The sequence below is a fragment of the Diuraphis noxia genome, unplaced genomic scaffold (genome assembly GCF_037042655.1).
Source record: "Diuraphis noxia isolate RWA-SAM2 unplaced genomic scaffold, SU_Dnox_SAM2 contig0003, whole genome shotgun sequence".
Lineage (NCBI taxonomy): Eukaryota > Metazoa > Arthropoda > Insecta > Hemiptera > Aphididae > Diuraphis > Diuraphis noxia.
The window spans coordinates 18,378,501-18,393,488 of NW_028301713.1; the positions used below are offsets into that span (position 1 = coordinate 18,378,501).

Genomic DNA, 14,988 nt, shown 5'->3' on the forward strand with positions numbered 1-14,988 from the left:
ATGTTTCCAAATATTTATATAAGCCTCACCCGAAACATGATGACAATATCACCGACGTTGTCGTGTCGATTTCTGTATAGTACCTGCTATAATATATTTTAGTCGAAGTTTTGTTTTCCAAAACAACAATATATGACAGATCCCGCGAATTTGGCGGAAAAAAATATAGAATAATATCGTGAATATTATTATTATTTCGCGGAGAAAGCGGAGTTGTCGACATCACTGCGGGTGCCTATATATATCATCACTTAGTAATAATATTGTTATTAAAATAATAGTCATCGTTGACCGTGTGATAAGCATATGATAAAAACAATGTACGTCGTCAATAATTATATATTATGTGGATTATATTATTTTTATTGTACGTTTGCTTATGACATAAACGAAGGCCTTTTAAAATAACGTCAACTGCGCATTAATAAGGTTTACGTTGATAGTATTAGTCTTGTGATAATATACTAATAATAACAAATTCGAAAAAATGTCTAAACATTTAAAGTTGATACGAGCGATGTGTGAAGGTTTGCAGAGTATGAAAGTAGGAATACGATATTAAAAATTAAAAACCTAAACTATAACTATAATTCATATTATGTTGTTGTTTAAAAGAGAAAAACCTGAAGAAATTAAAACGATAAAATAATAGCAAAATGTATACATTTTTTTCTTCCAAACACGCGGTTTTATTATAGAACTTAAAATAGCGTGATGTAAGAAAATGAGAAATGTCACCTAAAACGTTAACTTTTTCGTGTCTCATCGTGCTAAATGGATCATTATTCCGTAGGTATGTACATATTATCTCGATACACATTATATTATTTAGAACAGCGCGCTAACAACAGCTGCAAACATAAGCAACTTTTCACTATTATTATATTTCGTAACGTGTTAGGTTGATGGGTGGTACATAAATACGTTTTACGAACTATTTAATATTGTATTATCATAATTAAAACTGTTTATGTTAAATTACAATTTATTTTTCGTGATTTCCTGCTCGGAACGATTTCACACCCGATTGCTCAACTATATCGATTGCAAGCATATATAATGCGTATATTTTATGTTACATTTTTTGCATCTATATGTTTAGGTATATCGCAATTATTACTATATTCTCATAGCAGTGGTATTCTTATCCGGTGCACCGTGAACTTGGATGAAGTGTACCGCCAACATTTCAAAATTTGCGAAAAAAAATTATAATATTATTACTAACTAAAATTATTGGGATAATTTGATTTTCGATTCGTCGTTTTTAATAATTGTACTCATTACAACACAATACGAGTAGGATCATTGTGTATGTAATTTTAATTTAAAAAAAAAACGTAAAATATTTTTTATTTTATGTCTACGACTTTTAGTGCTCCGCCAAATTCTTGTACAATTATTAGTGTTTCGTGGTTTAAAAAGGTTATTAAGAACCACTCTCTTATAGTACAATATAATATGATCAAATCTCCGACATAGTGCATGCAGTATATTTTACTGAGATTTTTGAGGAAGAAATCGGAGCGTATCGATACGTATCGATTCGATCTCGAGCGTTCGAGAAGTTGGATTACATGACGTGCAACATAGACGTGTTATATACCGTTAATTACAGGTAGCGAATCGGTACGTATCGTAACATTTTCTTCTTGAAAATCTGTTGCGAACCACATCATATAATCATACTTGAATGTGTTTTTGCTGTGCTCGTCGCGATCTATATAGACTGCTGCAGTAAGAGAGCGGTGTATATTTTATAAGGACGAAAAAGAGGCTATATATATTGTTGTAATTATTTATATTACATATAGAGTTGATGAACGAAACGAGAAAAAATATTGCACCACGTTTATCACGTCTATATTATATATAGGTTATATATGTATACACCTATATATATATATATATTATATCGTCGTATAATAATGTACATATAATATCACTGCACGGCTCTGTATTATATTTTATTTATTGGTATAACATGTATAGATGTATAATGTGGAATATAACCTTTATATTATGCGTGTTGTACAGTTTTTGCTTAATGAGTCTCGGCGCGGTCATAAACTCTATATTATAGCTACCTACTTATTTATTTATTAAATTTTTTTTATTGTAATCCAGCACAGTACCATAGCTATTATATAGGTACTGTATATATATTTTTATGTTTATGTATGTATAATAATACTATAAAATTGTCTGTGTGTGTGTTGCACACGCCTCGATTTGCAGTTTAATGTGTTTTTAATGTTCCGTTTTTACCGATTTATCGAGACCAATAATATTATATCGAGTAGGATGCAGGGGAAATATAATTATTAAGACCTTTAGATTTAGGCCGATTTAATTTACGTATTTTTTATTTTTATTTTTTTTTACAATACCGTGATTTCAATTTTGAAGGTAACAGGAAATATTTAAATATGTCATCAATTGGAGTTTTTTTACTGCCTACAGGACATATTATACAATATACATCTGTTTTAATTTTATTTATTTATTTTTCCGAAAAGTTACCATTATGCAATAGTTGTTCGAGGATACTTTTGGCTACAAATAGATGCGGACATATGGCCCAGTACAGTGGCCCCCTAGATCATCTGATAGTAGAACTCCGTTGGACTATTTTTTTATGAGGACGTCTAAAAGCAGATTAAAAACTTTCGATTGTCTAAAATAAAGTCAATTATTGTTGAAGATATTAAAAAAAACTGTAAAATATATCAAAGTTGCTAAGAAAAATTTAATCAATCCAAATCCAGTATCAAAAAAATTAGCGGTTCGTATTTAATAAATCTTTAATCTTACTGCGCATGTGCCGAAAAAATAGTTAAAAATTAAAATTTATCAAGAACAGTCGACGCATTTCATAAACGTCCTGTAATAGGCAGTAAAAAAAAACTCCAAGTGATGCGTTCGAAATATTTTCTGTTACTTTTAAAATCGAACACACGGTAATACATTTTTAAGTTTTTAACATGGTATATATAATATAGGTACATAGTGGCCGACTGTATGCGGTGTATATATATTGTCGTAACCAATAATTACCAAACTTTTATACCTATTATACTGCTACTGCGCCTTTATCGTGAATAAAGTGCATTTTTGTGTTTAACGATTGCATTAATTACAGGTATTTCGTATGCAGCCCCATCATCGTTTTCGATATGTTATTATATAAATGTTTCGAAAAACGCTGCGCAATAATAATCATATTATTGGATATGCATTATGTATATTATATTATTATAATTACGCTATAAAAACAACAGAGACTGACGTTCATATTTTGGTGAGCTCAACAAATAAACGAGAAATGTATAATGGCCGATATACTATATACCACGATGTAGAGAAGATAGTAGAAGTATCTTCTCTACATCGTGCTATATACCTACCTCTTTATATATATCTATACGGGACCATTTCGAATTGCGTCGCGATGATTTCGTAGACGTGTCTGGTGTGGTGTTCATGGGTCTGTTAATAACCATATACCTAATATAACTTTAGCGTTTTCTAGTTTTCTAGTTTTCTACCGACGCTTTTCGATGTCCAAACGAGTAAAAAAAAGTAATTCTGTGAAAATACTTCGCCGCCCAATATTATGGTCCACATACATATATGAACACCAACCTATAGCTACATACAATATCCCTCTGTGCAATATTCAATCTCCGAGTTGTAACTTAGAAATCCCATATACCGTGTGTTCAATTTTAAAGGTAACAGGAAATATTTCAAACGCATGACCTTGGATTTTATTCGGGTTTTTTTTAAAGGATACAGGACATATAAGTACTTATTTTTTTGGGGACTTATCGATTCCGCCAGTTCAGGTAGTCTAAAAACAACCTATCGATTCCGCCACCTTCCAATTTTTACCTCAGCCTGGCAAATGCTTAAAAAAATTATTAAATAATTAATTTTAATATAAATTAATTTAGTCAAATATATATTTTTTATATATGATGATGAAAAACTAATGCAATGTGAATTAATATATATATATATATAATAATACAATATAGTTAAATAAATAAAACGTTACAATAATAATAATATAGCTATTTACAAAATAATTCAATAATTAATTTAAATATAAATTAATTCAGTCAAATGTAGTTTTAAGTTATACAATGGTATTGTTATAATATGATGATGCAAAACTAATGCAATGTGAATTAATATATATATAAAATAATACAATATAGGTACCTACATAGTTAAATAAATAAAATCGATAAGTTGTTTTTAGACTACCTGCACTGGCAGAATCGATGCTGGCGGAATCGATGAAACCCCATTTTTTTTGATAAATTGAAATTTTTAACTTTTTTTTATCTGCGCATGCGCAGTAAAATAAAAATTTCTTAAATAGGAACCATTATTTTTGAAACTAGATTTGGATTGCTCTATTTTTTTTTTGAGCAACTTTGATCTTTACAGTTTGTTGATATCTTCAAAATTGCCATTTTTATGACTATGACGGTCGAAAGTTTTAAATCAGTTAATTCGTAAATATCGCATTTTTCAACGCTCTATCTTAATTACACTTTATAGGTATATTATAACAATTTATTTTTATTAAAATTACAATGTGTATTTATTATTACATCGAATTTATAAAAAAATATCATTATAATTTATTCGTTGAAAAATGCGATATTTACGAATTAACTGATTTAAAACTTTCGACAGGCAATTTTGAAGATATCAACAAACTGTAAAGATCAAAGTTGCTTAAAAAAAAATAGAGCAATCCAAATCCAGTGTCAAAAATAATGGTCTGCGCATGCGCAGATAAAAAAAAGTTAAAAATTTAAATTTATCAAAAAAATATGTATTTATATGTCCTGTATCCTGTAAAAAAAACCCAAATAAAATCAAAGATCATGCGCTCGAAATATTTCCTGTTACCTTTAAAATTGAACACACGGTATACGTTTCAACCACAGCAAACCAATTTCCTTGATTATAAAATATATTATAAAACCTAACTCAATATATATATATATATATATATATATATATATGTATGTATGTATAGTATACATTGTATACGATAACGATATATACCTACTAAATACATTATAATGTTATATGCTCCTGCAGTATAAGAGGCAACATTGCACGCATTAGGTATCCAACGTTGTTTGGTTAAAAAGCATGATGATGTTCTAAGTGTGTACTTAATTTGTGTATTTTGTGTACGTGTCCAAGTGTACTACACTTTTAGTATACTTACTCGACAGTCGCTTGGATTATTGTTTCGATTGCTATATGCGTTTAGTTATTTTATTATTTAGTATAATATTTATAATTTATTGTATATTTTAAGTGCACGTACTTGTAGTTTTTATTTTTATTTTTTATTTTTTGTAGTTAGTCATTTTGCATTTTGCATTTTTTTTTCGATTACAGTTCTCGAAGAAATTCAGATTTTGGTGCTTCGAGCGATGAACGCATTCCGTACAAAAGGTACTTACCAAAACTATTTTTTTTTTCACCATAAATATTATTATATTGTCTAATAATTCTTCTCTCACATTGTTCCGATACGCCAACACGACCACGTATTAACGGCAGTAATGAAAATTATTTATAGTGTCGCATATAATATTCACCATCAAATATTGTATTTTCAGGGGGAAGAGTCGCAGCGTTGACCATGGTCTTTCGTCGCCATTCGACTTGGACTCCTTGCGGAGTAAGGTTGAGGGCAGATTCGAGAGTGTCGACAAACTCAACAGAGGTGAGTTTTTAAAAACTTTTTTTTTTCTTTTTTTCTAAGGAACTCCCATTTTGAGTACTGTATTAAATAATAATAGGAACAGTTAAATGGTTAACTCAACGTGCAAAACATTCGTAATTTGCTACATTATCGTATATAAATGATAACATATATTTGGCCCGCGGAACTGGCACAATGCATTTCTGCAGTGCATCGTGAAAAATAATACAAAATATTTACACTGCTCACAATCTACAATGTGCTATACACCGACGACGGCGGTTTATGGATTTTGAATTTTCGCCTCGTTTACCTAATTGCGCGTTGGCCGGGGTCAGCTAAACGCTAATTGACCCTCCCGTGTCCTAGACCTGTCGAACCCAAAAACCCTTTACTTAATTAAATATCCTTAGTGATTTATGATGGTCTGCCAGTTTTTAGCTTCCATATACGTATATTATATATACTCTAGTACATATAGTGTAAAACGTTATCGGTTTTCCGGGTTTAAGTATAGGTACACTGCGACACCCGGATATAACGATGTATAAATATATTATATATACGAGTATATAGTAAACTTAAATTGAAAATATCGAGATCTGTGCGAATGGGGCAAATGAGCAATTTCACAGTAAATAATCGTTAGTTCTACACTTCTACATTATATTAATGTTTAAAATACATAAAAATAAGAACTAAATCGAAATTGCTCATTTGCCCCGTTCGCGGAAGCCAATATGCATACATATAGTGTTTGAAGTATGAAATATTTCACAAAAACGTGAAACATTGAAATTTTTTTTCATACAAATAATATTAATGATGAGTATATTTATATCAATAACCTAACCAAAGAAAATCGTCACTAATGAATAGTTAATGATTGTTTTCCTTAATATTATAAAAATTATTGTGAACATAAGTTATGACAATCATACATAAAAATAAAACTTAAATATATATATATATATATATATTTGTATAACACTGAAGTATTTCATGTTTTTGAAATATTTCATGAAATTTTCAATCGCTATCATATAGTAATATGATATTTACATAGGTATCACTGTTACGGCCATCGTCGTATAAAGTTTTAGAAAACATTAAAAATAATAACAACGGCGTACAGTATAATATGGAGAAAATGTAATGAAAAATGTTCTTTTGCGCGGAACAAACGTTTTACTAAAGGTATACACAACGTTTTAATAGTTCGTAGCTTAACTTAATGATCAAAACATACCCAAAGCACATTTATGATGTTGTTCCATTACAGAAAAGTTGTTTTAATAGTGACAATTTTATTTTAATTATTACGCTCCGAAACAAGACTCTTGTTTTCGTTATATTAACATAATGTAATGATCAAATAGACGAATCGGAGGAGACAATTTTGTTTTGTTTAAATCGAACGATATGCTAATATCATCTCGACATGCGTACGGCAGCGTCATGTTGTTTGTGACAATATTATCCGAGGAAATAAAATAAACCTAAATCATGCAGCTAGGTACCCACTCTCAGTTTTCACTTTTTGCACGTGTAGGCAAAACGCGTACTATGTCTTCATCGTTTTAAATGTGTGGTGTGAATAATAAATATTTCACACGTCTGAGCTTATAATATTATCTTGAGATATGACGTCCGTATATTTTTTTTAAAATGGTGTTTAAAATATAAGACATGAAATAAATGACGAGAAAATTTAAAAGTTCTTAAACAAAAAAAAATTAATTAATAAAAATTCATTGATAATTATTGCTCGCGTGTGATACATCTATAAATGGTTCTCGTATATATATATATACACCTATATATATATACCTTTGTTCTATATTGACTATATTTGATTTTAATATCTATGTGTGATTCATGATGTTTTGTTTAATACATCGACAGTTGATTATTGGTTATTACTTATTAGTTATAACTCACCACTAAACGGTTATAAATATAACAATAATTATTATTGTCTCGATTAAATAAGTCGGTATATAATTTGACCGAAGCAAATTATATATAATATATATATTTAAATGTCATTTTTTCAATCTTTTAACTATAATTTCTAGCAATAGATTGTACGTATTTTAATAGAAAATAATTTTACTTAGTTTCCTTATAAATATCTAACAAATCATGACAACATTCATGTGATTACCGGTACATACATGTTGTATGTCTTTAATTGTTTAATGAAAACACGATCGCACAAACATACTTTAAAAAAAAAAACCCCCACTTATTACACATTTTGCTCGACATCCTGTTATTCACTGAATGAATGAATGTCTATATAAACCTATCCTGCAGTTTCTTTTCTCGTGCAATGCCATTTTTAGAAAAATAAGTCACACAATCGGATTAAAAAATTATTGGTTAATTGCGGTGTAACCGCACTAACCGTTTGTGAATTAAAATCTAACAGTGGAAGTATAACTATTGAAAGTCTCGAGTTTTCCTCAAAATAATTCTAATTGATAGATTTTTAAATGACCATTGTTTTTTAATCATCCTGGATACACAATTGAACACTGTTTATCGAGTCTAAAGTGTGCCCCAAAATTGTATACAGTCGTTCTCTATTCTATAAATAGAAAAATTCGAACCAGTTGGTATTCTGTAGTCAGACCATTTTAGGAGAATTTAACATTAGATCTATTTTTAATATAATTCATCAAAAAACTATCGGCTTAACGAATATGCAAGTCTCTCAATTTGAATTTAGAAATCAGAAGAATGCATTTTTTTCTGTATTTTATTTTTTTTACACACGATCACAGTTTTCGGTTTGTTTGTAACCTTGCAAAATTATTCCGTATCACTTCGAATAACATTTATCATCATTCAATACATTTTAAAACATTTACTTATAATTTGTAAATTTATATTTTTATGATGAAGTACCTACCTAGGTATACGGAATTTTTTTTTTAATAATCCAGGAATTAATATAATATTTAGTGAATTCAACTAAAGCCTATATAGATTTTTTGCTTTGAACGGGATTCATGTTTAAGAAATATTTGTTTCGATTTTATAATGATTAAACACTAACACTGTGTTGCGCCTGCAGGGGAAGTGAAGTGATGAAACAACATCGATTTTTATACAGTTTGTTTATATTACAATTTGATACAGTAGTTCTAAAATGAATAACGACATAAATTAACTGAAGTATTCAAATTTTTATTTGTTTTTACATAATCATATTTATGTAGATGTACAAGAGCTTTTAGTAAAATTATTTACACGAACGTAATACTTGGTTATATGAACAGATTTAATTCTCTCAGTATTTTCCGTTTAGTCAATCTCACTGCGTATATAGTATAATAACATTCATAACTAAAATACTCGACTGAACATAACTTACTGTATATTTAATGTTAAGGACGTGCGAAATAAAGTTTGTTCTAAAAATATAACTTATCGAATATATAAATATATAATTAATATATTTTACCCTCGTATTATTTTTTTTGCCATCGATGTTTTTTTTTTTTTTCAATTAGTTTTATACCCGTCACAACTTCATAATATAATTACGATCGTACTTTGAAGATATTTTATATAGTTCTAGTATAATAATTAATAATAAACGAACTCTGGGTTGATTAAATATGCGTTGTATATATATATTGTTTTTGTTTAATGTTAATGCAACGGTCGGGCGTAATGAGTTACTATTAACCTATGTATACTATTCATATTTCATACACTGTGTTATATATTAGACTTGACATATTGAATTAATCGTCATGTTTACGCACCTACATAATATTCTACACATTACAGCAGGTATGAAGTACGACCTACCTATATAATATTATGTGTTGGCAATTTTAGATTTCTGATGTAACTTATATCGGTATAATACATAATATTGTCTATGCGAATTATTTTTAATTTAAATATTATTTGCCGGTTCATATAGATAATAATTTAACTAATTTTTTGGCCAATCTTATTCCAGTTTATGTGTATTATTATAATTTAAATTCTTATTTTATGGGTCAGGTGAGGTTTGTTCAAAAAACGCGCCTATAGATACAGCAGGTTAGGGATATATATATATATACACAGCTAGGGTGTCCTAAAGAGATCTGACATATTCTGACAAATGAAATAACTTTTGTTCTAATCAATATTTTTTAAAAATTTCTTTTAAATATAATCCATAGACACTTGCGCTACATTTTTAGAATACATTTTTTATTTTTTAATACTGAAAATAAAAAACTTAAAAATTGATAAAATTTTTTTTCGAAATATTCAATATTGCCAATTTGTAAATCTGATTTTTAGAAAAATGTATATGGTAAAAACACTTATTTAAGTCAAATGGCTGATTTTTTACAATTTTTTTAAACATCAATATTTTCGTTAAGTAAATTACGATCTAGTTTATGTTAGAACATTTTAATTTCAAATAATATAAAGTTTTTTAAAAATATTTTATTAGAAAATTTTTTAATAGGTGCATGTTAAAATATAATAATTTTTTTTCTTGCATTTATTTTAATAATATGTGATGTATAAACTATAAATTACTATAATTTACTATAATTTACTTAACGAAAATATTGATATTTAAAAAAATTGTAAAAAATCAGCCATTTGACTTAATAAGACTGAATAAGTGTTTTTACCATATACATTTTTCTAAAAATTCAGATTTACAAATTGGCTATATTGAATATTTCGAAAAAAAATTTTATCAATTTTTAAGTTTTTTATTTTCAGTATTAAAAAAATAAAAAATGTATTCTAACAATATAGCGCAAGTGTCTATGAATTATATTTAAATGAAATTTTTTAAAAATATTGATTAGAACAAAAGTTATTTCATTTGTCAGATCTCTGTGGGACACCCTGTATATAGGAATAATGAACCAAATAGGTACGATTCGTGTTTCAAATACGGTTTGAAAAATTCTCTGGCCTTTATCTTTTTTTTTTTTTTTTTTTAAAATGTTTTTTTATCTTCCATCGGTTGTTGTATATACTGCGTAGTGCGATTTTGTTTCTCTCTCTCACTCTCTCTCTCTGTCACACACACACACACACACACGCACACTGTTTTTGCTTTCGTCGCCCGGACGGGGCCGTGCAAGTTCGTGCGCCGTCGACCTGGCGGCGGCGGGTCTATCAGCTGTGGGCTAATTTCGGACAGGGTGGACCGATCGATCAGCTATATCCCCTGCGTGTATGCTCAATGTTTATAAAATACTGGTCCGCTCCCCTGAACGATAATCGTTTTCCACACTTTCCGGTTCGACGTCCGTACGCGTTAATTTTCCTGTTTAAAAAAAAAAATAAAAATATTATCTTCGTCTTAAAGTGCAGGCAGTCTGATCATAGTAAACGTAATAACGCCGCCAGGACAGCGTATTGATCGCGTGACACTGACTGAAACGCAGCTGAGCTCGAGATGGTATATCAAAGGTACGTGCGTGATTCAGTCGTGTGATTGTATCACTTATATATGATGATGCCTGTGACAGTTATTTCGTATTATTATCATTATCATAATATCGTCATTTCTGCAGTTTTATTATCATTATAATAATTATTAAAAAACTATAAGTAAAAATCACCGTTTCGAGACGTTATTCCATCATACTCGTCTGCAGCTGCTCTTTCTGCGCAATATCACATGGTTTCGTGTGCAGGTATATATATTATATATATGTACATACAAACGCGTAGTATTGTGATCAAGCAGTTTTTCGATCTATATGTGATGCGTCTCAATTCGAATATCATCTCGACATGATTTCCTTCATATATGCTTATATGATACGACTATACGCAGAACCTCATTATAATATCGTTTATCTTATATATTAAAAGCAGCAGCTGTTTGGTCTTGCAATTTTTCATCTCTCTTTCTTTTTGTTCGTTATATCATCTCATCATCCTGCCAGCAACGTAGTATGTGTACATATGGATATCAAACGGTGCTTATCACATAGGTATATAATAAATTACACTGCTAATAATATATGTATAGTTATCGGCCAGCGTCCTCTGCTAGAGCGCTTTCGTTGTGAGCAATTTTCATATATATATATAAACGTGACGAGTTGTATATAGGTACGCCAATATTGATTTTCAACGATAACCGAACGCCCGTGCAGTGTGTATACAATATTATATTATATGGCTCAAGGTTATAAACAAAATGTTATACTATACAGATATATGTAATGTGCATCACATTTTATTAAAATTGGTAATATTTACTAATATATATATTATATTTTATATAAAATATTATTATTTGCCGTTTCTCGAGTAGGTATGATATCATATAGCATCATATATATAGATAAAAATATTATGTCGTCGTGGTCGCATAAAATTATTATTATTATAACTGTCACAAGAGAGCCCTGCAGGGATGATCGATAGATGTGATGCATACACCTCGTGCTTCTCGCGTGTACATCATCATGGAATGCAGTTGCAGGTGTATATAATCAATATAATCAATATAATAGGTACGTGCGTATGTATATCTATAGATCGTCTAGTCGCACTTAGGCGAACTGCAACGTTTATTATAATTTTACGGGTGCCGAAATTTTCAAATTTCATGTGGCACGTATTATACGTAGTGTAGTATAACGTGTTGTTTCGTTCATTTCTGCACCCCAAAAAATGGGTCGTGGGGTGATCGAGCCGGCAATAATTTTACTCTGGGACCCGGGACGAGCTATAACCGCGACGACGACAACGGCGACGCACAACGTGACCCCGGATTTCTCGCTCAATATTATAATAATTATTATAGTGTATGGAGATAAAATACTAAAAATACATTAAACTCCCGCTACGTGATCTATGCGCTTAATTAATGTATACCTAATAATCGTCTTTATCGACGAAAATAAATTACAATAATATGAGATAATTTGACAGTATATAGTTGCAAAATTATACTATATAATCATTAATTGATAAATATTTTTGACAAATCACACAATGTAAATAGTGTAAAATCTATACAGTGTCTACCTATATGATTTGAATTTCCCGCAAACTCGATGAGGATTGAGGAAAATATGTATATTAGTTTTATATTTTTGGTTATTTAAACGCGTTTTTAATTTTTTGTTTTAAGTTAAACGTTGCGAACAAAAACAACATTTTAAAAACCAATTAAATCATAAAGCAACATAAACATAAAAATTAGTTGAACTATAGAAATAAAATAAAAATTAATAAATACATTTTGTATTTATAAAAAAATACAACAAACAAACATCTCGAAAATATAATATATATAATATAGATACTATACCTATTATAAGCACAAATCAAATAGTTATGAATTATTTGTTGTTCATACTTATATGATGTTAAAACAAAATGAATGAAAATTAAATTTCCATTAAAATGTCATACGTAGATATTAGATACAGGAATGCAGCGTAAAAAAAGAACATAAGTTTTTAACGACGTTGTTTCTAATCATTTTTTTACTTTACACACCGCAACTATACCTGTATGTACTCAAAATTATTTTTTTATTATTATTAATCTAAATTTTCAGTTTATCGGTAATCAACGTTTTTGGGTTTTTGAATTCCTTCGATTAGTTTTTTTCCTCCTATAACACAACAAAAAATGTTTTGAAGCCCTCAGTGTTGATATTATTGGTGGTTTGGATGTATATAGGTATGCGCGCCACGTGTGCCCAAATTGATGACCGACACGGCGCTCAATAGTTCACTATATAATTATATAAAAGTATACAAAATCAATATAGTCAAATGAATTCATTATTTACAAGCTTTTTTTACACTCCAAAAAGTTCGGACCCAACCGCATCGTAATTCCAAAATCGCTGGTAAAAAATATAGCGATGTTGGTTTTTTGAAAATTTGACCAAAAAACATTTCAAAAAGACATGATACGTAATAATATTTTCAAACGAAAAATTGAATATCGATTAATCATGTCCTCTACTTGTGCACGACAACAGTTTGAGTGCGAAAATGTTCTATTTGAACAATTATTATGTTGCGTCCTTTAATTTTCCACGTACATATTATATTATTAGTTATTTAAAATATTCATATAAATAATTTGTCCTTGTCGAGTTGAATTTCTGTAAACGTACATATTAGACGAATAATTAGCGTTTTCTGTGCGAACAATAAAGACATGATATATACCATAAGGCGTCATTAATTAATTTCACGGCAAATCAATTGTTTTCTGTAGTAAAAACGTCCAATGCATTATAATATTCGTGCAGTTTGTTTTGATATATATAAAAAAAAAACAATCAGGTTTTCCGATATAATAAAATCGTTGTAATATTTTGTTGATTTTTCTTATACATTTTTTTTTTTAGTAATTATAATATTCAAAAACGACCTCGTTGAATCCTTTGTAAATAAGTACTTTAATCTTATTAGTATAAGGAAGGAAGACTTTAAGTTTAAAACTTCTTTCTAATTAAAAATATATTTCTTGTTTGAAATAAATTTCTGAAAATTGTTTTCTAAGATTTTCGCTAACGAAGAACAGCGTTTTATTTTTTTTTTACTTTATCGAGACTCAAAACTTGAGACAGTTGTACATCTAGTTTTAAAGTAATTTAGACTTCTTGATTCTATAAGGAACACATTTTATATACCTAGTCAACTTTTTATGTATATTCACTAGGTATAGCTATTAAGTCATATAGTTTTGTTGCGTTAGTATCTTTTCTATGATGGTTTGTCGTATATTAAATCGTAAATAATCATTATTGATTAGTGCGAGGTGAAGGATATACGGAGGCAACGGGTATCAACAATAATAAACGTATCTGTGACAATTTTATGCACTCGCGTGTGCACATCTACTTTGCATCAGTGACAATGAGAAAATGTTTTTCATTTGGACAAACAATTCCAATAACTCAGACGGAATACAATGCTACAGTGCTTACACCGATTTTCATCATGAAAAAAATATTCGAATCCTCCGTAATATTTACAAGGAAATGGCCGCCGAAGCTCATTTTAAGCTGATTAAATATTTTAGCTCGACATTCTTAAAACCCATTTATTTCAATATTCAGAAGACGGAAACAAAAAAAAAAAAAAAAAACGTGGTTCGGTCATTCCCTCGTAAATGTTATGAACAGTTATCGGAATAAGTGTTTTGGCGTATATTAACAAAGCGCAGTTGAAATTACAATGGATAGTTTTTGAGTAAAAATACAAAAGTCGCAAGGC

At 29.2% G+C, this 14,988-nt stretch overlaps 1 protein-coding gene across 8 annotated transcripts in view; it reads left to right on the plus strand.

Moving 5' to 3' along the window:
• The window catches only part of mtd (TLD domain-containing protein mustard), a 185,872-nt gene that overhangs the window by 129,242 nt on the left and 41,642 nt on the right, over positions 1-14,988 (plus strand). For 6 of the 8 annotated variants that reach the window (XM_015508802.2, XM_015508804.2, XM_015508805.2 and 3 more), the window contains 2 exons: positions 5,434-5,490; positions 5,658-5,764. In XM_015508802.2, the coding sequence (XP_015364288.2) occupies positions 5,434-5,490; positions 5,658-5,764 (164 nt within the window). Of the gene's footprint in view, positions 1-5,433; positions 5,491-5,657; positions 5,765-10,973; positions 11,198-14,988 lie in introns of those variants that run through there. The other 2 variants (XM_015508808.2, XM_015508812.2) reach the window with 2 other exon arrangements.